Source organism: Limulus polyphemus, unplaced genomic scaffold (assembly GCF_000517525.1).
Source record: "Limulus polyphemus unplaced genomic scaffold, Limulus_polyphemus-2.1.2 Scaffold1161, whole genome shotgun sequence".
Lineage (NCBI taxonomy): Eukaryota > Metazoa > Arthropoda > Merostomata > Xiphosura > Limulidae > Limulus > Limulus polyphemus.
Window position 1 is genome coordinate 69,924 of NW_013666771.1, and position 27,178 is coordinate 97,101.

At 32.6% G+C, this 27,178-nt stretch overlaps 1 protein-coding gene across 2 annotated transcripts in view; it reads left to right on the forward strand.

Annotated features, from left to right (window-relative positions):
* LOC106462414 (coiled-coil and C2 domain-containing protein 2A-like) overlaps positions 1-27,178 on the forward strand; it is an 82,436-nt gene that overhangs the window by 14,230 nt on the left and 41,028 nt on the right. For both annotated transcript variants that reach the window (XM_022389667.1, XM_022389668.1), the window contains exons 8-17: positions 883-978; positions 1,461-1,659; positions 6,979-7,122; positions 12,861-12,994; positions 14,840-14,962; positions 18,079-18,273; positions 19,564-19,682; positions 23,817-23,957; positions 24,744-24,900; positions 26,447-26,678. In XM_022389667.1, the coding sequence (XP_022245375.1) occupies positions 883-978; positions 1,461-1,659; positions 6,979-7,122; positions 12,861-12,994; positions 14,840-14,962; positions 18,079-18,273; positions 19,564-19,682; positions 23,817-23,957; positions 24,744-24,900; positions 26,447-26,678 (1,540 nt within the window). The remainder of the gene's footprint in view (positions 1-882; positions 979-1,460; positions 1,660-6,978; positions 7,123-12,860; positions 12,995-14,839; positions 14,963-18,078; positions 18,274-19,563; positions 19,683-23,816; positions 23,958-24,743; positions 24,901-26,446; positions 26,679-27,178) is intronic.

Here is a 27,178-nt window from a genome sequence, read left to right on the forward strand (position 1 = left end):
CCTAAAAATTATGGTTTGTCTGAGCAATGACAATTTATAGTGAGTAATTGATGTTTAATTTTGGAGTTTATGTGGATGGGTGTGTGGATAAAATAGAGATGAGAAGATACCGAGACAAAATGTGTCACACTAGGGAAAATTCAGGATTTTTAAAATATTGCCTTATAAAATTAAGAACTTATAACTTATATACTATTAAAATATGGATTATTAGCTAAGATTTTATGCTATACTAATTGGTATAAAATAAAGTAGTTTAATAAAATATTGAATGCAAGACACTAAGACCTTGTGTCATGTGGGGAAAGAGGATTAAATAACTAAAGGAATACAACCATACAGTTTTCAACATCTTGTAGGCCAACGCAAACAGTTTTTATTCACATTTCTTTTTTTCACTCCAGTGTAAAATGGCAACTGTGCAAGAATAAGCTCAATGTGATGTTGGGCTTGCAGGGTGGGCCAATTCTGTGGCCTCTGCATTTGCCAGACAGCACTCCACTAGACTTCTTTCTGTGTGGGTATGTTAAGGACATTGTGTATTGCACACCTTTAGCAAACATCATGGAGTTAAAGACCAGGATAACAGATGCCATCATTGCTGTAATTGCGAGCATATTGCAGCAAATGTAAATTGAAATTAAATATCAGTTAATCATGCTGAGAGCCAGTAATGACGTACATGTAGAAGTCTACTGACATGTCAGTGAAAACTGTTTGAGTTGGGCTACACGATGTTGAAAACTGCATGGTTTTACTCTTTTGTTAATTGATTCTTAAATTTTAAAATACAAAATATAATTTTGGACCACTGTATACTTGTGATTTTTCTAGTGGAGTTTTGCCATATATCTGTGTTCAAATAAATATACTTGTTTACAGAGGGAGAGAGAAGAGGAATTAATCAAAGCAGCTTTGGACCAAAAGGCAGAACGCCGAAACAAGTGGAGTTCTATAAGTACTCGGGCTATGCAACAAGTATGTGCTTGCTAGAATCTATTTGTAACATTGTCAGTTTGCTTTTATAATCTTTTGACAAATTAACTTGTCTATCTCAAAATTTATAAAAAGTACATGAGTTACATGTATGTTAATTAAAGCTTTACTGAGATACACCATCTTGTATGGTATGTGTGGCTAAAATAACTAAGTTAATTTACTGTAAGGTTTACTGTGTTTGAAATATTTGTGTATAAATACTTTCAATCACACTTAAATCAGAATGGGGTGATGTAGCCCTCAGATTTTAACATGAAGTAAATTTATTGCAGATTAAACTTAACTACCTGTTTTAACTTTATATTTTTAATAATGCAACTGAGTTTAGAAATTTCATTTGTACAGGTATGTCAATGAATTTTGTTATCCAGTTAAACTATGTTTTTATGTCCTTAACATAACTTTTGGATTGTGGTTTTATGTAGAAAATTGTAGTTTAAATCTGTTTTATTTGTATTTAGGCAAGTACTTCAAACATTCCGTCAGTAGATGAAGCTTATGATTTTTTTACTCGTGCCTGGAGTCCAGAACCACAGCCTCTTCCCAAAGGTCACGAATCACATGAAGTTAAACAAGAACCATCATGTTCCTCTGCTGCACCACACCTTTTACCTTCCAGTCAAGAAAATGAGAATGATAACTGTATCGTAAATATTGAAGGCAAGGACAAAATACTAAAATTTTATATAGATCAATTACTATCTGCCATGAAAATTCCAAAGCAGTATGAATTATATTGTCTATAATTTTTTTTTATAAAATCCAAAGGAATATGAATTCTTTATTTTATTCTCTTAACAAACAATACCTTTTACAGTTTCAGAACAGTTAGTACATCAATAAAAATCTAGCTGATAAAGATTCAACAGTGTGAGTAATGAACAATGAAAATATTGCAAATGATTCTAAACAGTGGTGGTGGAAGCATTTTATTGTTACAAGGCTTTACTAAAATCATTGGCTAAAACAATGAAAATTTAGAATTGAAGGGAAGAAAAGTAAATCAGGAGAACAGAGCTCAAATGTGGCAGAAAAGTGCCCTAAGGAAAAGAAGAAAGGATATAAGAAATAGGTATCCAGGAAACTAACGATTACTTTTCCTTCCTCTCAATAAAGTGACAAATTTGTCAGACATTTATATATTTTGTAAACCTGAAACACTCAGTGGTTTAGTTTCCAGTGAACTTATTTGCTTTCTGTATTTGATCTGTCTGGTATGTTCTGTAATTGTGTATATTCAACAACATTATATGATTCAACCTGTTTTAATTCATTGCTCATCTAAGAAAATCTTCATTTTTGAAATATCATCAAATGACCTCTTTGTATTGGATAATTCATTGGGATATACAATTTTGAAAATCTTTAATAATTACTTTTTTGAATATTTTGTAAAGAGATTGAAGTAACTTGGAAAGTAAAGTAGGGGAAATGATGTGGCATATTCTGATTCTCAGAAAAATTTCCTTTAGGTGTCTCTTTGATGAGAAATTCTTCACATTTTTGATAATGTCAATAACTATTATGTTCAAAACAGTTCTATAGAAGTCAGTGCCCTTATAGTATATCTGGCTGTAATTGTTTCTTCACTGTTTTGAAACACTTAGGATTTGTTGTCTCTCTTTCAAACATTGCTAATGTTTTTTAAATTTTTTTTCAGAAAAAGTTCATTAGCATTCAATTGATTTCCTTTTGAACAGTACTCTATCAAAAAAGAAAGGAGTGAAACCCCTTATATAAGTAGTACTTGGGTAATCTCTATGATGTAACAAAATCTTGTCAAACACTAAAGCAAAGAGAAACTTATATTGCAACACATGAACTTGCATTCTTGTGATATGTACTTGGAAATGAGAGTCACTGTAGTTCTCAAGGGGTAATTCCCATAGTTATTACAAAGAATTATAGTTTTAAATTATAACTTTATATTGCTTAGGCAATCCAGCAGTTAGGGCAAAGTAATCTTATTCCATAAATATTTTCTTTATAAGCTCTCATGCTTGTTTGGATATTTTTCAGCCAATAATCATGTTTTGTTGACTTTTATTAATCAGTCTCTAAACCACCTTTATTACATTTAAAATTATTAATATTTTACAACAAATGAGAGTGAAAGCATGCTCATTGAATGGGTACACAAATACTAAGGCCATTTCTCTTTTAAATTTGATAGCAATGCCATTCCTACAGAAGGTTAATTGCAGTTTATAAGAATACCAAAATATACTAATGTGTAACAAATAGTCCTGTAGGCTAGTTGTTGGAGCTCGACTTTACCACCAGTCACAGTAGATTTATATTAAATCCAGGTATACAGTTGCGAGTGGAGTACAAAAGTCACTAACTTGAGGAAGTTTACAGCTCTGGAGAGAAATTTTCTACACTGGGGAGAACTAACTATCCTGGTTCCAAACAGGGGTTCTTATACTAAATCTTTTTGGTATCTTTACGACTTTCCAAGTAGTGTAAACATCTACCCGCAAGTAGGTCTGACACTTAATTGTTTGATTTTTGCAAACTCATCATGATTCTCAGAACCAAAAACAAAACTACTCTGATGAATGGTTACAGCTAAATATGGTAAATTGGCAGGCCACTTGTTTGTATCTTTCTTTGCATTTTTGATATGCATCCTACATCATAGTTCTAATTAATCCCTTTTTAGAAACCATGTCCATGAAAATGTAAACTTTTCTCATAGCTTTTGGTCTGATATGGTGTTATCAGTCTATAAATATGGATCATGTGCTCAGTCTCTAATGAGGCTTACATAAACATTCTCACGGCTGTGATAGTGTCGGCTTATAGATATTAGAAGCATCTATTTTTATAATGTATCTTTAGTTTATGCTAGGCATACTTTTCCTCCTTGGTCAATCGTTGTTATATAACTTCTCTTATGCATCCACTAAGTGTGCATCACATTTCTCCTTACAGCATACATGTGTGCCACACTTGTAACTCTTCTTGATATACAGAATCTCTCTATACTTGAAGCATTTGAATCACAGTGAAATGCCCAAAATTGCTACAAATCTTCAAATGCAGTGGCATGTTGCACATACAAACTTTGGCACCATGGGTGACATTTTTAGCATCTATATACTTTTTTCATACTAAATTCCTGACCATTTGACATTTCATGCCACTGTGAATATATTTTTGGCTCAAATGATATGTTAGTCTTTTTCAGAGGAAGGATATTCGTATATTAAGATATAGAGTTAAATGACACAACATTTCAAAGAATTGTACCTCTAAAGGTTATTCAAGGGAATGAAAAACTTATATGGGAGAGCATTTAGGATAGCTCTAAAATCATATTCCAAGCCAATTCAGAGTAATGTCTTCCCCATAAAGTGAAAGTTATAGTAACAAAAAGAAACTCTCCAACCAAAAAAAAAGCTGATTTAATGAAGATGAGTGTGTTTCTTAATACCATTAACAAGATGATAAATAAAGGTATGAAGTTCATAAAGGTTTGCAATCTTATAGCCACATTTTTTTCTTTCTAGAATGACTTCAAATTGTAACATGAAACTACGTTCATTTATCCTAAGTAGCTCTAAGTTTGTAACAGTATACATCTATTTATAATTAAATTTTATTGTTTTATTGCCCTTTGAACCATGTCTAATTACTATCTGCACTATTATAAGTTGTAAATCATTCGGGGAACGTGCAGCTCACGACACCCTAACGAATTATATTACCCACAAGCTGCTTGTGTGTATGTGCCTCGTGAAACATTTTTATTATAATATTATTTATTTTACCTAATCTAATCTTAACTAACCTAAAAGGATCCCTATTTTTTACATTTTAGTTACTTTTATAATTATACATAAAGAATAAACATTGAAAACAAGAAATATAATCCTTAACCGATCTTCTTTTTTCTTGTTGTCGTTTGTCGAAGAGAATTAACCTTAATTGTTTTATACTAATGGTAATAATGCATTTAATAATTTTTTTTAATTGAATAATTCACCAAAGAATATAGACTAATAACATGCAAAAAGTAGACAAATTCCCTTACTTCCCAAAATTTTTCTGGCTTTCTAACTGTGTGACAAGAGCCGTTACAAATTCATCCAAGATAGTCGTTAACTTTCTCATGGGAATGATGTTGTTATTCTGAGTGAAATTGACATTTAACCATTCAGAAAATAACATTATATAATATGTCATTTAATAGATGAAAACATTGACTTTCTATTGGTTATAGATAATATATAATTAAATGTAAGAGAGAACTATTAACAAATTCTGAAATAGAAGATATGACAGGTAGGTGTGGCAGAAGTGGTCTGATTTTCTATTCAATAGCTCTGTAACCAAACAAAATTGAAGACTATAAAAATTATGGTTTGTCTGAGGAATGACTATTTTATAGAGTAATTTATGTTTAATTCTGTACTTTTTTGAGGGGTGGTGGATAAAATAGAGAAGACGACAGGCTAAGCGAAAATGTTTCATGTGGGGCACACTAGGGGAAATTCAGATTTTTTTAAATATTGCATTGTAGAATTAAGAACTTAAAACATATATATACTATTAAAATATGGAACATTATTAAAAATTGTATGCTATATTTATTGGTAAAACATAAACAAAAAGTAGTTTAATAAAATTTTGAATATAAAACATGAAAACCCTGTGTCATGTGCAGTAAAGGATACTCATGACAACAGGGTTAATCACATTTTATGTATCTTCTATGTTATTTCTTTTCTGGCTTGTATCCTTTGTTGTTTTTTTATATAATCTTAACTTTTCCTGGTTCCAGTATTTTTGGCATAGGTATTCTGGCTATCATTATTTCAGAAGTGAGTCTACTTGATTTGAATTTTACATTTTTTTGGGTGAAAATTAATTTGTTATAGATACTTTCCTCTGAAATACATTTCCAACCACCTCCCCACAAATGGGTGATAAAGGATTTTCTATTAGGAATTTAACTAAGAAATATGAATTATAATAGGAAGGCAGAGCGTATGTATGTTCTCCTGATGCATACACAGTAAATTACATGGAATGTGGAAAAATCTAGAATTCTGGTTAAGTTGATTCATGCTCTACATTGGGTCAGACATTTAGAACCTAAAGTCACATGGTTGTTGACACCACGAGAGCAACTCAACAAGGTATGACTGTCAATATTTCAGGGGTAAATCTAGCTGATTTGAAATTCAGTGTAATCTTAAAAATGTAAATTTTTTACTAGAAGACAACTTTAAATCTGAAATTAGGAGCTTTTATTATCAACTCCGTGTGTTAGAGTAATAGTAAGATTTTGTATGCAATATTTTTATATATTTTATTGATATAAGTATTCCACTATGTTACTTCAGAGTGCAGCACAATATCTTTTATAATTATATTCATTTGTTTCACTAGTTGGAAAAGCTTGCAAAGGAAAATTTACAATTAGGAAAAATGTAAAAGGATAGTCATTTGAATCAAAAATTGTTTCGGTTGTTCATCATAAAGCTGCCAATAAAATTGCACTCAGAAAGGCTGACTTATTACTCAGCACTATGCTTGATAGTTTTACCAACCAATTAAATCAAAACACAGTTGATTATAACCATATAAGTAGTTTGTGATAGTTTTCTGGGCTATCTATGTTGGTATAAAACAACTGCACAGCCATTTGATTTATTAATTATTCTTAGATAAGGATTTGTGGCTTATATATCCTCATTGAAACCTAATACCTCATATGATTGATTTTGAATGTATTTCAGTTGAAACAGAACTGACAGTTGAGACAAGTATCAACATCAATACTTTTGTTTAAAATTTCCATGTAGTAGCTAATCAAAAGAATATTAATACAATAATACATGACTTTTATAACTAAGTATTAACATGGTGAAACATGAGTTTGAAAATTGTAAAGTAAATGTGGAATATTTTCTTTTAAAACAGACTTATTTTTGAATCAAAGAACAAATATCTGCTTATATTCTACAGATGGTACTGAACTGTTGGGTGGTGATTATCTTATATCTGATGAAGACTGGTATACATATGAGCGTGTTAAGCCGTTGTACACTTCTTTTCATTTACGGATGGAATTTGAAAGACAGATGTTATTTTATCCAGAAACTAAACGAGGTAAAAATATTATTATCTAATGTAAAAAGTGTGATACACATGAACCATACAAGAATTTGTGCATTCTCGATGAAAATTAAAATCTCAAGCAAATACTGAAAACTATGTAAAGCTAGAAAATATAACTCACACAAATGTTATGTATGCATTAAATATTTTTATACAAAGGAAAAAATGATATTTTTTGGTATGAAAACTAGTTGTTATACCATAACATACCCATGAATATGTTAATAATTTGATTTAGATCTACAGTTGTATTTTAGAATATTGTTACCCTAATTTTTTTAATTTAGTGATGTACATAAAGTATTCTCATATGAAACTCAACAATATCAGTGTGCCTTTTATAAAAGCAGAGTTCTTAGTGTGTAACTGAATATAATAGAACTCATAACCTGTTTATTCCATTCAGTTATAACAAAAACAATAGTAAAATTTGTGTCTTTCTGATTTTTTTCCATTTGATCACCCTCTTGATAAGAATAGAGATTAATATGTTTTAAAACTTTTCGCTTTAAATTTTGTTCCAATACAATCTCTAACCTCCACTAACAAATAGCTTTCCTCTACTTATACTGCTCTCTATAGTGAATTTTTATTACCACTAACAGTGATACTACCACCTAACCTCATGTATTCACATGAGACATCTGAATCTTATCATGCAACAACCCTTCACCAATAGGAGTGTGACACAACTCTTATTGTAATGAGCACTCTTTTTTTCTATGCAGCCCATAATCACTTTTCAATTGGCAGTAGTACTGATAGGACATGTTTCCGCTCATGCTTTCCAAATGATTTTCTTTTTTCAAATTTGCCTGGCATAATTGTGTTTTGTTTTTTCATTTACTACTTCCTTACCTTTTGTCGCTCAAGTTTTATGTGTTATTCCAAACTCGGTCTTTTCTTTCCATATTTTTCAAACCTTTTTTTTTGTCTTCTTTCAACTTTCATGGATTTTAGAATTGCATTTGGAGCTTCTAATGGCATCAGGGCAAGCTTTTCTGCCGAGGAATTATTGGTTCTGTTTGAAGGGAATTGGCTACCTTTCTGCAATCTTCCAAGTTGCCAGATGATTCTTCTCTATTATCATATGAGGGTATGCCTGAACATGAGGATGAGACTTTGGTATCCTGTTCCCTCCTCTTGCCTATACCTCACCGTCACATTTCATTGCGGGGAGGTTCTCAGGTCTCCTCCTTCCTTTGTTGCCTTCAAAATTTAGGTTTGTTATGTTTCCTCATTGGTTCCTGTTTCCTATGATTCCTCCTTGCCCTTCTCTGTATCATGTCAATGGGCCAGTATCTTGTGCTTCAACTCCCTCGCTGGATATTGGGGTTCACGTGACTCCCACATACTCTGGAAGTCCATGCTTTGGCATATCACTGTTCTGTTTCCCTACTTAGACTCACAGCATTTTGACTCACCTATCCCATTAGAGATTCAGACCCTAATACTTCAGTTATCTTCTTCCAGTCTCAGTTTTTCTGTTTTTCACCATGGAAATGCCTCTCCTTGTGTGATATTTCCTTGCTAACACACCTTCCTTATTGACCTCCCATTTATCTCACCCCCCCTGAATCTGTGCCTTTGTTTCACCCTCCTCTTTCCTCTATCTTTCTGGTTCCAACCTCTTGGAACTGAGGTTCGCTGTTGGCTCTTGTGCTGCCATCCTGGGGGCAACCGATGGTTTTGAAGTCTACATATTGGGGTCGGGTCTGTGAGGGACAGGCCTCTCTACTTTGCCCATGTCTAAAGGTCCTTCATTATGGACCCTTGGGTTTGTAATTATTTTCGAGGGTCTGGTCCTACGTTTCGATTTTCCTTCTCCACTGTCCCAGCATCTCATTTCCTTCCCTCCTCCTCGGGATCCAGTTTTCAGCCAGCGTCTTTTCAGTGGCAGTGCAAGGGTACCATTGAACAATGAATTTCTCTCATCTGGGTTTTTCTTCCCATTTGTTTGTCATTCTCAAGAAGGCTGGGGACTGATGCCCTGTCATCAGTCTTTAGGCTCTGAACTGCTTCTTGGTCCTACCTCATTTCACTATGAAGTTGTCCTTGTACCATTGATTGGTTTCACTCCTGGCCTATGGAAGTCAACAGATGTTTCAGAGATGTACCTTCACTTTCTCATCTCCCCTTGCATCCTGACATTACTTTTGTTTTGTCTATTAGGGTTGTGTTTTGTGTTTTCGGATCTTTCATTCGGTCTTGCCTTGGCTCCCTATATTTTTTGTCAGGTGGTCAGTGTAATTGCCCATCTTATTCATTTTTGGGACCTTCATTTCCCCATTAAATGGATGACTGTTTACTTCAAGCTCCCATGCATGCTGCCTCTGCCCTTCATACTCAGTTTCTCCTATGTGAAGCCTCTTTGGGTTGGTTGGTTGGTTGATGGAGGTGGAGAAGTCTTTCCTCATCCACATGCAATACCTTGTTTATCTTGGGGTAATGTTCAATTCTCTCCTCAATCCCCAACCTTTTTCTCTTCATTTATGGGCTATGGAGTTACTAGTTCTCAACCTATCCTCCTCTCCTTTTCCCACTGCACAAGAGGTTTTATCTCTTTGATGGACCAGTGGATCCTTGTTCAGTATCCCTTGGATGCCCTTCACCTCCTTCCTTACAGACCGACTTCACCTGGTGTTTGGATCAAGAAAACTATGGGTTCCTCTTCCTTGTCTGAAATGTCACCTCTTTACAGATGCGTCTCTTTGTGGTTGAGGTGCTTACCTGGACACCAGGGAGGTCTTGGGGCAGTGGACTTCTTAATTCTTATTAATCTCTTGGAGCTTCTCACAATTCATCAGGCATTAATTCACTTCCTTCTGGCTATTCAAGGCCAGTCGATGATTGTTCATCCCAGCAACTCAACTGTGGTCTCATCCATTTCCAGGCAAGGGACACCCAGTCAAGAAACCTCTATTTTCAGACACTGGACCTCCTGTATTGGGTCCCTGCCATCATATTTATTTGATGGCTTGGCATGTTCTGGGGGCCTTGAATCTAGTTGTGGGCCACTTATTTCGTTCTGACAAAATTCTCCCTATGAAGTAGTCACTGGACCCACTGGTGTTTTTGGTGGCTCTGTTCCCAGTGGGGTATTCCATATCTGGATGATTTTGCCACACATACCAATTCCCAGCTCACACAGTTTTGGTCTTCTGTTCCACATCCCTTGACTGGAGCAGTTGATGCTCTCAGTCAAGATTGAATGGGCTTCTACCTGTATGCCTACCCTCCCATCCATCTGCTTCCCCAGGTCCTCTCCATCATCCAGACCACTCTGTGTCGTTCTCTTTTAGTGGTTTCCCTTTGGCCAGCAAAGCTGTGTTTTCCACTGTTGCACCAGCTAGTGGTGTTGCCTCTTCTGCTCCTTCTTTCCCCTACTCTTTCATGTTAACCCCAGTCCAGTGTGCATCATCCTTCCATTTCCACACTCTGTCTTCACTCGTGGCTTTTGTCCAGTCCTTGCTCAGGTGGGCCAGCCTTTCACAGTACATGGCATCCTTGATTTCCCATTCTTTTCATCCTTTCTCCAAGGCTGTGTATCAACAGACATTGTACATGCACTGTAGTTGGTTCATATATCATGGTTATATACGTCATCCTACTCTTCTCCACATCACTTCTTTTCTTACCTGGTTATTCAACAGGGGCCTCTCTGTCTCTCCCATTGCAGTCTATCACATTGCCTTGTCAGACACATTTCATTTTACATTATATGCCCATGTCTTCCAATCACCTGTCCTTTCTCTTTTGTTTCATTCACTCTGCATCACCCATCCCCCTCACCTCGCCTATCTCCCAGAATGGAATCTCAGTGTAGCCCTTCGTGCCCTTACCCTACCTCTGTTCAAGCTGTTGTACACCTGTTTCTTATATCATCTCTCCTTGAAGACGCTTTTTCTCCTCCTGTTAGAATGCGGATGTCATCGATTGGACGTGTTCACTATTGATGTCCACCACATTTTATTTCATATTTCCTGTGTTGTCATTTTCCCTCATCGTTCTTTCCTGCTCGAAACTTCGGCCACTCAAGAGGGTAATTCCCCCTTCCCTATCACATCATTATAACCTTTCTGACCCTGATTGTCTCTTCTGCCTGGTCAGGGCTCTCAGCTGTTATATGGTATGCACTGCTTCCTTCTATGAATCCCTTTCCCATTTGTTTATTCCTTCAAAATATTCCCAGTTTCGTGACCTTTCTGCTATTCCTTTACAGATTGGATTCCTCAGCTTATTTGCCTGACTTATTCTTCTCTTTCACATGATATTTGTAATCTTTTCCACGTCTCTTTACATCAAATGTGTCACCTTCCCATGTCCCTCGCTGCTCATTTCCATCATCTGTTGGAGGACTTCATTTGTGTAGATATGTGGACCACTCCCTTTACTTCCACTGCTCATGATCTTCACCACCTAGCCATTTCCTGTTCTACAGGTTTCCGTCTTCCTCTCATTGCCAGTTTGAGCTCCATGATGTCTAAGAGTGGATAGATGCTACTTTTTTTCTACCTTTTCTTTGCAGGGGCCCTTTTCACATCTCAGGATCCCACTTTGTGGCAAGTGTTGCTTGACCAGGTATAATTATTCATAAATCTGCACTGTAAGACTGGTGTGTCAAATGTGGTATTCTGCAAGATAGCTTTTAGGTATTCCTCATGGTGTTTTGCTTCATAAACTTGTTTTTCCAGAACCATACATTTGTTTATATACTATCCAATCTTGAAGTGATTATGGGCTGCAGAGAAAAGAAGGAGCTAGTTATGATGGGAGTTTTGTCACACTCCTATTGGTAAAGAGTTGCTGCACGATCATTTGCATGATAGCATGCAGATGTCTCATGTGAATACATGTGAAGGTAGGTGAGAGTATCAAGGCTAGTGGTGTGCAAAAAATTTGCACCCATAGAGGGCAGTATAAGTAAAGAAAAGGTATTTGTGAGAGTGGTAAGTATCTATTGAAAATACATTTTCAGTATAGGAAAAGTTAATTTTGAACAATGTTCTAACCATAACAAAGTTGAAAATAATGAGTTAGTAATGTTAATTCTTATTTCTTTCCTTTCTTATTAAACCTGAGAGGGATGAAGATATGACATATTTTTATTTATTGATACACAATTTTTTTAAATCAGGAAGCCAGAAATATTGTGGTGACCATTGCCTAATGTAAAAGAAAAAAATCATGTGGAATAATATAATTTAAATATAATTTGATATGTCTATGGCAGTTTGTCAAATGGTTGAAAATTTAAAAGTGAAGTTTTTAAAATATATTACTGGCTTGTTTTTATCTATTTTGCTGTCCATCCATCAATCCATTTGTGTTATATGTTGTTTATTTTGTATTATATGTTTTTTATTCATTGATTTAATAGAAAGGAAGCATTAGTAAAAAGTGGAATACCTATCTTAAAAGAGTTCCCTGTTCTTTGAGGTGTTGCTTTCAGTTTACCATCTTTCATGTCCTTTTTGTCTTATGCATGAAAATATTTCTTTGTTCTCCCAACAGTAGTCTTATAGGTTCAAATTGTTTTGTAGTGTTTTGTAATATACACTGCTTTTGAGTTTTGAAACTATTAAGGTTAAAAAAAGACAAGAGATATTGCATCTTTCATGTACTTCTTAGAACAGTGTATTTAACCCCATTTACTGATTTGGTTCTTCTGTCAGTTTTCTTGATGATGGTCTTAATCACTGTGGGTGTCTTTGCCTTTTCATGTGAAGTACCAGTACAAGAGAAGATTGGTAATAGTAGAGAGCCTCGATACCTTGAGGAAGAAGGATTTTATGTAGGAAAAAGGCCTGCTGTTCCTGAGAGGAATAAGAACAAGCTTGAAAATAGATTAATAAGACAGAAGGTATGTAAGGAAAAACATTTATTTAACTAGAGGGGCATTCAGTAGAGTGCATACCTTTGCCATGCAGAGTTTATCATATTTGGCTCTCAAAAAATACAAAGATATCAACAGACATGAATCAATTTTGACAGGATAATGAGGAATAATATTCTACATATGTCCACCAAGTTTCATCAAAATTCGATCATTTTTGACTAAGTTATAAAGCAAAAATAGTGTGAAAAATCAGTCCCCATGTTAACAGATAAAGATTTTGTGGAGTTTCATGACTTTACTGTCACCATGACCTTTGACCTTGACTCTCTAAGTTGGGTCATAGTCCAAATGTATACCAACTTTCAACCAAATTCATTTAGTTGTTTTTGAGAAGTTTTGCTGACAAACAAACACACACAGGGGTGAAAACATAACCTCTGTCCACCTTCAATGGTGGAGGTAATGATATACAGAATATTTTGAAATTTTTTTAATCTTACATTGTATTCTGAAATGGTATGATAGCTAATGCTTGGTATGTAATACATACAATAAACTGTAATTGCTAAATGTATATTATAGAAAAGACAACTGTTCTGTGATTTTTTTTTACCAAAAAGTGTTGCTTTAAAGATTGAATAATAAAAATAAAAGACTTGTGTGAGTGAGTCAAAGCAAGAAGTTCGTTTGAAGGGTATTCAATGTGAGGAAGTTTCAGAACTATAATTTAGATAGTGAAAGAAATATCAGGAATTAAAAAAATGAATAACTGATCAAATGATACACATACTTTCAATCAAATAATCTATTACAATGTTTTTTCTTTTCTGTATAAGTCTTCTAAATTCTGTATGTGTGGAGAAAAATACTTTAAAGCTACTAACTTTTTTCTCTTTTATGATAATTTTCTAACACTTGAGCCAAACATGCAAAGTTATGACAAGTTCATAATTATATATTTGTTTGTAAATTTTAAGTTTTAAAATAACAATGATAAATGTATTTTTTCCTTACTATAGGAACTTTGGTAGACTTTAGTCAACACTTACATCATCTTAGATATGTTAAATGTGTCAGCACCAGTTTAAAAGATCAGTATTTTTTTTAATTGTGTTAAATCTTAAATCAGATGTCCAAAATAGTTTCTTAAAGTATCATTATCTATAAGTCTATGTTGAAATTAAAAGTAAGTTATGACATATGCGTAATGAGTGTTTTTAACCTAATGGAATGCAATTTTTTGATAAAGTATATTTGTTTCAGATCAGTATAACTAAAAGTATTTTTAGAAAAGACAAAGTTGTTGTTCTGTTGTATAGATAATTAAATTTTGTTATTCATGATTTTCAGTTTTTGTATTAATTCAATGTAGAATGTTTTTTTTTGTTACTATATATATAAAATAATGCCAACTTATAATACAATACTTTTAAGTTTTGAGGATAAATTTGATATTTTCAAAAAACAATTTACATTTTTATGAGAAGTGTGTAAAGTCAGCTTTGATATCAGAAAAATTTATTTTTAAACTAAGTGTTTCATTCCAAACAAATTCATACTTTTGCATTATTCTTAGTTTCTTGTACAAAGAATTAGAAAAAAAATAACTCTTTGCTCTAAACCTAGAAACTTAGAATAAGTTTACATGTGCTCAGATCTATATGACAAACATAAGCTAGAAAGTAATGGTTGAGAATTTAGTAGGTACAGCTTTATTCAGTTGTTTCAAAAGTGTGTCTCAGGTAATTTTGAAGGATGGATTATACATAATGTTTCAAAAGCTTTTTGTTTTATTGATCAGTTAGTTGTGGTGGTGGAATCAGCTATTTTAAATTATATGTGAATAGTTACTTATCCCTTTCCTTGCAGGAGAAACATTGGTTTGGAGATGATGCTCAAATTGTGGCCTTAGCAGATCCCCTGCAGACTTGCATATCCCGTCCAGTCAGTTTCGAAGACAGTGATCAAGTTATAAAAACTGTGTTTGTTAAGGTATGTAGTAATGATTTAATTTGTTTAATTTATCATGTGCAGTGCTTGTACAACATATGACACGAACTTCTATACATCTTTATGAATTTTTTATTGTAGCCTATAGCATTGTTCTTGAAATTTCTATATTTATAAAATGTAGCTTGAAATTTCTGAAATTAATTATCAGTTAAAACTCCCACCAAAGGTTAACAGCAATATAACTAAACTAAGGAAAACATAAAAAACTAAGGAAAATAAAAAAGATAATGATTACAAATGATGTTTCTCCTTTTAGGAAAAATATATTATTGTTATTATCATGTCGGTAACCTCAGCACTTTGCTTAGTTACGTCTTTCTCATTTCGGAGGCCAGCTGAATGAAAAATGTGACATATTGATCTAACAAGAAAAGTCCGATTTGTTAGTGCAAAATATCAACTCTAAAAAATTAAATAATAAACTGTTGATTACAACCAATTAAACATACTGGTGTGATTATATTCATGATGTTAGAAAAACACACAGGTTCTAGAAGTCTTGATAGAAATGAATAAATACCCTATATGGGTTATAGGGTTTTTATTCATCACTGGTATGATTATAAATATTATTAAATGTAAGGGACATGTGGTCAGTTGTTTAGTGTGCCAAATTGTGAATGCAATTGAGATGCATCGTGTGCAACCCATTGCCACAAATTTACACTTTACGACTATTAGTGCATTGTAGGGGTGATGGTCAAGTCTCTCCAGTTAAATCAAGTATTGCAAGAGTTGGCAATGAGTGCTGTTAACTAAGTGCCTTCTCTCTACTCTGTAAGATTAAAATATGAAATGGTTACTACAAATAAATTATTTTTAACTTTATATGAACATCCAAAATATACAAACAATTAGACCTAATTCGGAAAGCTTTGATTATTGTAATACTACAGTTTGTTGCTTGATTATTAAATAGTTACTTGAGTGTGTTATATTAAAACAATTTTGAAGCTTCACCTCATCATTGCAGTCCTTGTTACCATATCTGGTCATGCTATATCTGACATTTGTGCATCTTGACACTAGCCCTGCTGCATAGTTTCCAAGGCTGTCATGTTATCATGTCCAAAGCACACCACACCACCCTGATACTTTTCCATGATCTATCTAGTGTGCAAGGATGTCAGTTTTCCAGTGCCTATTTCAACAGTTAGATTGTACAGAAATCCATAGGTGTTGCATCATCTGACTCAACTGGTGTGTCTTTGTATAGAATAGCATGAATACATTTCATTCTCTAGCTGCTTAAGGTATGTGACAGTTGAAAGGGAGATATGACTGAAAGTATTATCTTGGTGAACCTATACCCTGTAAAAATTTGGTATTTCTGTTTGATACAGAGTCCAAAACATTGGTCTGATAGTGAGTACAGTTCACCTTGACCTTTGTATCCACTTTCCTGATTCTATACCTAACTAAGTTAGAATTAATTGGAATGAAAGTGATTATGCCCATGGGTTTATAATAAACTGTAATAAATAAAGGAAACTAACTTAACTGATTTTTAGTAAAAAAAAAGAAAAGAATAGGTTACTCATTCCAGTGTTTTAAATTGTAAAACATTTGCTCTATAACATCGTTTGCTTTCGTAATTCAAAGTTGCATTTTCTTTTTTACTGAAACATTTTTAGTTATCTTATAAGAAATATCTCAACAGATAATACTATATTATTTTCAAAAGTAGAATTTGATTAAAACATTTACCATATATTGTTTTTTTTTTACATTAAAAGGAAAATAACAACACCACCAGTAATTATGTTTTTAATAAATAAATAATTTATAAGTATTGTTTTCTCATTTAACCCATCATTTTATAAAAGTATTTTTTAATGGTGGAATTACATGTATTAGCTTTAGTCTTTAGAATCAATGTATTTTTATAAAATCTAGTGTTTTAAGACTTTAGGTGGTTTAAAAATTTATTTTTTTATCTAAATGTTACTCTTTCTTTAATTTTTTATCTATTTTTATAGTTTATTCCTTTCTTTTCTATTGAGGTTTTCTGAGGTGAATTACATAATGATGTACAGAACATTTAGTGGTTTTGAGATAATTGCTCTTATACTGCAGTATATTAATTTTAGAAAGCTTAGTAATTGATTAAGAAATTAATTTCAGTGATTTAATGATGAAATCTACTCCTAGAAATACTTAATAAATTTTTTTCCCTATATAGCGTGTATGTAATCAACAAACCTGCGAGGGTATTTGCTCATGTGTTAGCCAGTTTGTTCACTTATTAGGTTCTTCAAAAAAAGTTGAATAATCAATTTTCCTGATAATAAAAACCATACTTAGAAATTGTGAATGGAAATGTAATACAAAAGAATATATTTGTTTTCTAATTTATTCTTAAGTTGTTCCCAGTGGCTCAGAGGTAAACTTGAGGACTTATAATAACACAGCAATTTGGAGTTTATCCCTGTCATGTGTGCAATGCAGGTAGCCCCTTGTGTAGCTTTCTGCTTAAACAAACAAATACTGTTGAGTAACAAGTATATAATTCCATATCTATTCATACACATAAAGCAGAGTTATCCTTCTGTCTGCCTGGTGTAACAAGTTATTGTGAGGAACTGACTGAACCAGTTGCAATAAAATTTGGTAAAGGAACTGAGGTTTACAAATTAATATTGAGCTTAAATAAAGAAAAACAATCAAATGAATGGTTCTAGTTTCTCAGACATTTTAATTTTACCATCTTAATGCTCTGAAAGAGAGATCAACTGAGGTGAAGGTTGATAGCAAGATACATGAAACTGATGTCAAATGAAAGTGGCATTTATTGCTGCACATAGCATGTGTACCTTTGTATGAGACAACTGGCTCATGCTATGGCTGCCCATGTCCCTGTTTATAGCATTACATTTTGAGCTCAGCATTGCTGGTTACCTTTGCTAATACACATATATGTATATGTACATTAATTAGATGTAAATCAAACTACTAAAAGTCTGAATTCAAATTGTGAATTAAAGAGTTTTCTTTTTGTTTTGAAGCAGTTATATTACTTTCATTCATTTCAGTTAAAACCTTTATATTTGCTTTTTTTATGTATACATCTTCCATTGAACAATTTGTTTCTGCAGGCAGAATATCCAAATACACAGTTACAAAGATGCAGTGATCGACGATATCAACTAGATGTAGATGTTTCATCTCTCACTTTTCATCATCATCCACTGTTCAGTAAGGAACATGTGCTAGCTTCAAAACTACAGGAGTTGTATGAAGAATATTGTTTTCAGATAGAAAATAACAAACTCACCCAACTAACTCAGCGGGTATTTAAAATAATACTTTTGTAGGCTTCACTGTAATGTGTTTTTGTGTTGTTACTCAAGGAAATGTCAAAAATAGTAGTGGTAAATCTTCTTTCTAATGATTTGTAATCTTTTAAAGGATATTCAGAAAAACTTTTTTTTGCATTTGAATTATTTTTGTGCCAATAACTAGTAAAAGAAACAATATTTGAGTATAGTGTAAGTTCTAAATGTGTTGCACTCTTGACAGAGGCATTTAGTTTTCAGTTTCAATTATTTTACTCCTTGAAAAAAACTACATTTTATCAACAGCTTTTCAGCTGTATTTAGGTCAGTTAGAAACCATAAGCTGAAAAGAACACAGGAAGGTAATGTATTAATAATACCAAAACTATAAATACAGTCTCAAAGGAATTTTTCCAATACAACAGTCACAGGAATAAAAAAAATCACTTGTATTCATACAGAAGCATTTTCAGAAATGCTTAAAATGATGAATAAGAATTCAATTTTAGTATTAATTCCTTAGGTTTTCTAAGTGATGCAAATACTGGTTGTTTTTTTTAGCATTATTGTATGAATATCAATTGTTTACCAAAATGTTAAAAAAAAAGGGAGTAAGATCTACTCACTGTTTACGCATGAAGGTTCAACAGAAGCAAAAGTAAAGAAGCCAAATGTTAAAATTAACACATCTTCGAATTAGCTAAATGTATGTTCTCAAGTTTAAATAAAAAATTTAGATGTTAGTTATAGCACATACAGTACCTTATGAAATAATTGTTTTACAGCAAAGTGTAGTTTTAGTAATTTAAAACAAAACAGAATTTGGACTGTAACTCTTCTTTTTTTTTACACCATTGTTGATCAAAATCCTTACTAGTAATAAGTTACAATCATTGTCTCTCATGTTAATTTGGTGTCTTCATAAAGAAAATAGTTGACTGCTGTCATAGTGTGTGTTTTGTATGACTTTAATATTTTTGAAATTTAATTTTGGGATTATAGTATCATGTAAAAAAACAAATAGAATTATACTCTATGTACTCACTTCACTGTATGTAAACAGTAAGAAGTTTCTTTACAAAAAGTATTTCCTTACAACATTTACGTAGTATTTATTATGTCCTGGAAATGAAAATCTAAATAAGTAGTGAAATGAAACAATCTACCGGATAGGTATATAGAACCCACATACATATTTTCTAGACATTTTACTGAAACTTTTTTTGCTAAAAAAAATAAGCATTAAATGATTTAAATAGCTACTAAATATTCATGTTTTAATAAAGTATAACTGATGACCAACAGTTAAAGACCCTTCGAATAGCAGTAGCAAACTTGGGTGGATTTAAATCACCAGGTGAAGAATCCTCATCAGCTGTAGATGATAGAAATCTGAGATTACAACATTATAAAGAAGAACTACGGTAAAGGTTTAAAGTAAGATAAGGTTTCTAAAGTGGTAATTGTTAGAAGATTGTATTGCTATAAAGAAGAGTTATGACAGGAAAAAAATAAAAATTTTAATCTTACAAAAGTACTTATAAAAGTTTTCAATCACTGGTTTAATTTTTATTTACTTACTTATAGTTTGAGAGTTCATTACTAGTGTAATTGCAAGTATCAGTTACGTTTTGTAAAAATGTTCCAGACTAGAGTTCAGTCAAGAATTCACGTCTTTCAGTGTTTTTTACATTTAGAAGTTGACCATATAGTGCTTCATCTTTATACAATTCTTCATTTACTCAAGGTTTGCATTAAATATGTATTTTACTTGTACAATATTCAGATAAAATGACTAAAACATAGCATTAGTTTACAGCATATAATCTCCTTTTATATTATCTAATAATGTCTGAATATGTTTAAGGTATTAAGCTTATGCCTCACTTTCAAATGTTAATCATTTTTTTTTAAGTTGCTCAGTTATGTGTACAAAGTTCATTCATTATCATAAAGTTATTCTTGTTGTTCTAATCCTTATTCAGTAGAAATTCAGTATAGATAATTTGGTCTCTGCCACATATTCTTGTAATAAATTTTTCAGTTGACCAACTGGACTGCTTAGAAGACATGTATGATGACTAGAACATTTTGGAGAGGTAGCACTAAATCTTTATACAGTATCAGGAAGCCACAAAAGCTGACTGCAAGTCCATGTCACTGGAGCCTGTGCATAGAAAGCTAGCTCTAGTGCCCAGCTTAGATTTTGGGGCGAAATAACCATTAATCATGTTGCTTAAACTGTGAATAACAAATTTTATTTTCAGTGTTGTGAAGATGTATGTGTAACTCTAAAAATTGATATTTGTTAAGTACATTGTAGAAGTAAATAAAACGGTAAAGCCAAAATTTCTCTTCTGCATTCATTTTGAATGATGCTCTTATTTTTTTAGTTTGTCTTTTGTAGGCTGAGCTGACCAGAAGAGATCATTAGGATTTAAGCTTGAAATAATTCACATGAAGTTAGAGGGATCTCTCACAGACCTGAACAAGTACATGATCTGTCAAGCAGTAACTGATAAGCAGACAACTACCAGTTGCCAAGAGATGAAAGTGAATTTGGAATGCATCATAACAATATATTGAAAAGACTGAAACTGTTGTCTGGAGATGATGAATTTGTATATCATGTCAATAAAAAAGAACTAGAAAAGCTACACTTTGGGGGGAAAAAAAACTTGAGAAAAATCACTATACTTTGCCAAAGATAGCCAAGATGCCACATAGATAAGGTCAAGTGTTGAATTGTGAGCACTATCATTTACTAGCAAACCATTGGTAAAGGTGAGTTGTCTGTGGTCAAATAAGACATGCAGGTGTGAAAGAGAAATATCATATCTATGGTAGACTTGGAATCAGAGTCACAAATACTTGGAGTATTCATTGAACAATTTCAGCACTGTAAAAACACCTTTGCATAAAACCAGTACTTTTGACAATATAAACATTATCATCAGTTTTTTATTGAAAGATGTATATGGATTTTGTTAGTGATGTTGCTTACAAAGATATTGTTTGAAGCAAGGAAGTAAAACTGCTATTTTAAATTATTTCAGTCTATCATAAAACAAGACTAATGATATTTTTCTGTGATCTGGATGTAGAAGAAATTATCAGCTGTGTTAGAAAAGTAAGTAGTATTAAAACTGTGGCAAGAGATGCCAATAAAACCAAATATTTCTGAGACTAATTTGGTACAATATGGTCATTGCTTAAAAAAATGATTACCTTGTCAGAAAATCAAAGACTAGGGAATGTCAACTGTCACCTCAAACCTGTATTTTGAAGTTAAAAGGTGAAGATAATTTGCATTAAGCAAGTGCTACAGCAAAGCAGCAAGTTAAAACAGAGTTTCTTACAAATCTTGTGAAATTAGGTATTCCAACAAGAAATTCTGATGCACTCACTCTAACCTAGGAAGAATATTTTACTCTTAGTTCAAATATGCAAGCTTCATTGATGCATGTCACATTTCTTCCATTCATTTCAAAGCCAGTCACTGATTGTGCAGAAGTCTTCATTGTATTGAAATACTTCTATGGTATACATCCCCAATAGTCAGCTTTACTGCACTTTTCTCATAAAGACATTTTTCAAATCATTATTGATATAATCTTAAAGAATCTAAGAGAGTCCTCCCACTTTTTAGAAAGTGAGTATCCTGTCCCCCACTTTTAACAGTAAGAGGGAAATGTTTAACAATGTATGCTTGAAAATTGCTGTTGCTCTATACATTTCTGTCTTTGTATCATTTTTGACAGGTTATCTCAGCACAAGCAGGAAATTTATTAATTGGTAAATATTCCAACAAAATGCAAAAATCGACAATTAGGGCTAAAGTTTCAATTTCGTTTTAATTATTTTATCCAAAACAAATGTTAATAGAATTATATCAAAAGAAAATTTAAAATTTCAACATTTCAGTCATAATATGGTTCCTTAAAGAATGTGAAAGAAACAGAAAGAAGACCTGTAATCCCATTGAGATTATAAAAGTAGGTGGCAAATACTCTACTTTCTGTTCAAATGGACATATTCTGGTACTTCTCAAGGAAGAAAGAGCTATATCACATAGAGAGTGTTTTATTGGAAGTAAAGAGGCATAACTACAGTAATAAGTGGAACTCTCTCAAAAGAAGATGATATGGTTGAAGTATTAATTATACTAACAGGGAAGTTCAATTCTTAAAATAATTCTTTGTTCCTCTGGAAGAAGCACACACAAAGATGATTGTCATTTTCTTGATGCATCTTGGCTTGAATTAAAAGTATTATGTAATTGTCAAATACTGATTTATTTGTTTTGCATCTGCGGTATTTCTTTCAACTGGTTGAAAGAAGAATCTTAAAAATGTGGATCAAAATTGACATAGGAGAAATTGTAACTTGTTCCTCTTCCTATCCTGGGAAAGAAACAGGGCCCCAGTGTTGGTGGTGTTCTTATTATGGCCAACATTCTGAAGGGATGTGATATCATGAGTAAAATAGGAACAAAGTCTCCTGCTTTAAATTCTCCACCAGAGCAGTTTCTTTCAGACTTTGCTGAAGACATCACTTTATCTAAGGAAGTAGAGTAATATTTTGTGAAAGTGTTGAACCTGTGATGAGCTTTGGTACAAAACATAGTCGATTTCTGAGTTTCTATGTATTTCATTCTCTCTATACACTGGACACTTACAAAGGAGTTTCACTTTGCTATTGAAAGTTTGAATTCATGTACAATGATAATTTCAGAAGACCAGATTCAAAAGCTTTAGGTGGTATGAAACTCCCATCAACATGCTAATGTCTGATAAATGTCTTCATGCAATATATTCAGAACTGTTAATTTTGTGTTCATACAAAAAGTGCATCACATCAAAATTTAATTGCAAGAAAGAATATGTTCATTGCTCAGAATATTGTAAATAGGGCTGTGTAAGTAGGGCTGAGTGAAAACCTCATTAGTCTTGAAAATGCTTAGTATTTGTGGTTAATCGTACTTATAGTGTTTACCTCATTTGGTGTTTACTTCTGTATTTATCATTGCAGGCAGTGGACCTCAATCTATGGAGTAAATGTTGTATTTTACTTAGGAATAAATAGTGTATTTTTGGGGGAACATTATCTTGAAGAAAATAAAGTGGACTCCTATGTAATGTGCAATATATACAGTATATAGAAATGAAAAGTAGGCTAAATTACACATTAATACGATACACATACCTTAGAACAGGTAATCTGTTCTTTACAGAGTTTTGCTAACATATGTTTAATGGTTTATTTGGCCCCAAAACTTGTGCTTTGCCACTAGATTTAGCTTTATATGTGCACAGATTTCCGAGATATGAATTTACAGTTTCCTTTGTGGCCATTTTTACAAAATGGTTGTCTTCTTGGGCTTGATCAAAACTTGCTGATGTCTACCCAACATTTTTTAGTTGTCATACCTACCTTTAAATGTTTTAGGTGGTTTCTTCTATAAAATCAACATTTTGTATGGCAGGGACATGATCAAAAGGTTTTTGCCAGACATATAGTTCTGAGTCTGACATTACTATTTTGTTTTTCTCACACAGTCAGACCTGCAAGGCTAGAGATAGGGCAGAAATGAATGAGCGAAATCTACTTCGTAGTATTATCTCACTGTGGAAAGAAATCAAAAGACTCAGGGAATTACAAGGGTACATAAACACTGCCTTGAAACTCACTATTCACAGGTAAGAATAAGAAAATGTTAATAAATTTCTATTAATAATTCAAACTTTTATTGCACATTTGTAAATTTAGAAGTAATTGCAATTTCTACAGACTGCGTAGCCTGATGTAGCCACAAATATTTTCTGTAAATCTTTGAAAAATAGAAGGACATGTTTTGTATGACAGGAGTGAGTTAAAGAAGAAAATGATAATTGATTTTGTGCATGTGTGCACTTGGTTTTTATTGCCTTGTGGATAACTAGAGCAACCTACGTCATTCTTTTTTTAAAAGAAATAAGATTAATTCTGAAAGCTAGGTCAGCTGTAATTATGTTCTTTTCCATATTTTTTTGTGTGTAAGCTTCTTTCTACCTGCCAGGGTTTTTTTTACATATTGTATATTGCATGGTTAGTAATATTGTTATGGAAAAAAAAGACATTAAGTTTGTGTTGTCATGATCAAGTAATTACATCACAAATGAAAAGTAATTTCTTCAATAATACAAATTCTTTTGAGATTCCAGAAGGTGGTTAGCAAGGTAAAGCAATTACTTTTCCTGTATTTGAAGACTTAAAGTCTTTAAGTGGTGTTCAGAGTATATCATAGTTATGCTATATTCATGATGTTAGAAAAACATGTAGGTTCAAGAAATCTTGATAGAAATTAGTAAAAACCCTATAACCCAAGCGCTTTCGAAAGGTGGACCTTTCTTCTTCAGTTTGCCCCTGAAGGAGAAAGGTCCACCTTTCAAAAGTGCTCGGGTTATAGGGTTTTTATTCATAGTTGTGCTATATTTGGTCTTCAGAGAGCAAACAAATAAAGCAGAGGAGGAGGAGCAGTGGGAGAGAGAAATGCATCAGGAACTGGAAGAAGAGAAAGAAGATTTTGAATTGGAATATCAATATCTTTTTGAACAGTATGAAAAGGAATTGAGAAAATGGAAAAAATGGCACATAGCCAAGGTAATGTGGATTTAAATCTTGAGGCACAGTAGTGATTCCAGTTACATTAGGTAGAGGAACATTACCATGACTGTATACGGGATCTAACTTTTGGACAAATCTGGGGGTGTTGTCACAGCTGTTACAAAGGGTGGAATGCCACTATTCTTATATTTCTTAACATATCTAAACACTTACATCACATTAAAAACAGCAGTTTCATATCTGTTTCAGATTATGAGAAAATAGGTGATAGTTTTTCATTTCAATTTTGTTTTCTCATAGGCATTCATTTTTCTTATTTTGTTCATGATAGAACCACTGTGATTGTTGTTCTTTGTTGGCTTTATTTTTACCATATCTCAGATTTTTGATATTCAGAGTATATCATCTTCATTTTAAGCATGTGTTATATTCTTATCTTTTGTCATGGCAATGAAAATAAGTTGAATTTTTCAGATTATTAACCTAACATGAGGTGGCGCTCAAGGTTATTTAAAATGGATAGAATAGGTACACAACCATGATTTGATGGAGGTATTTTCTGTTGTGTTTATAGAAGATAAATATAATATCTCTGACCTATCATAATCCTTAAATGAAGACCATTTTCTTTATTTAAACTTAGAGCTTCATTCTGTATGTTGTCTTGTTTCCTTAATTTTTTTCTCTTTCTTTTTTTTCTGTGTGTGTGTAGAATGTAGTTGCCATTTTGTTCTCCTCACAGTACTTGTGGTCATTTCTTCAGTGAGGTATATTCCCAACATGGGTGGTCTATGAAGTTCTGTAAAAAGTTTTTATAACAATGTTATAGAATGATTTTGTATAACATACTTTCTTCTTAGCTGTTATGAATTTAATTCATATTGTGTACCAGCTTATTCCCGAAGAAAATATGTCACAAATCATTAACAACTTTAGAAGTCCCATCTTTTCTAAACAAAGTTTTATGTATGGAAAACAATTGTTCCTGGAGTCATAGGTCAAATTCTAGATATTCAGTGATCATTACCAATCAAAGAATGTTTACAGAATCTCACTGTATTTTGACTAATCTTAGGATTTATATTTTCCATTGATGTTTACAGTATGTTAGATTTTTGGTGCTCTGTTTTGAACATACATCTTATTTAATTAGTTGGGCTGTTCTCAAATATGAAAACTCAACAATTGATGTAAACAGAAACAAACTGGAAAAAGCTTGAGCTTGTGAAATACCCAACCTTTTAAGATGGAAAAACTTCCAAAACATTTAATTTCCTTTAAAATTTTTCATATTAAAATAGATATAAATATATCAAATTAAAGTTGATTATGTTAGTATATAACTGTACAAAAACATAGCTTGGTATAATTTTTTTTCTTTTCAGTGATATTTTACTGTTACAGATTTTAAACTATTTATTTAAACTCAAAGCACTAGACTTGGTAGCTCTCTTAGACAACCAAAGGTCTAATTTAGTGTTAAGATTAAAGTCACAAATATTGTTTCAAACTAATATAGTTTGTATCATAATTAAACGTTCATATACTGTAGGAATAAACAAAGATAAATTTGTATTTGAAGAAACAAGCTTTAAGAAGAGAGAGGAAGCGGCAATCAATTTTAAGACAAGAAAGTGAATCACCTCAGGCATCACCAAGACAAATGCCTGAAGACTTAGAACAAACAGAAAGTGAAGATCAAAAGATATTAGAAGAAGAAGAACCTATCAAACCTGTACCCCCACCAGAATTTAATGAAGAGGAATCTTTAAAGAATATAAGACAGAAAGCATTACAGATTAGGAGGCAACCAGGTAGGACCTCTGATTTAGTTTTTATTTTAAAGTATTGATAAAATTTAAATGTTATAGATACAACTGTTTGATGTTTGTTTTTGTGGTAGAAGTGAATACTCAGGTGTTTTGAATTATTTAAGTTCTTCCATTTTGTTTAGTTTTCTCATATTAGGGGTATCTCTGAAATGGATAAGAATATCAGTTGGTTACAAATCCTTCAGTTATGAAAGGGCAGTTATAGATCATCTGAAATTTGTACTGATGGCTAAAGGGTTAGAATCTAGCCCTTCAATTTGGTGGATAATGGGTTAAGCTATATCCGTTGCACTTGAGTCTTACTTGTTAAAAGGTCAAGGTATATTTCTTGTAAGTTTAAAATAAAGATTTATAGATTATATTCAGTGATGGAAATGGGGGTACAAGCCATGTACCTTGTTCTCAGTTTGAATTTTTTCTCCAATGGTTAAGTTTAGTACCACTGAAGATGTTTACTAACCCTATTGTCACGGGTCAAAGGC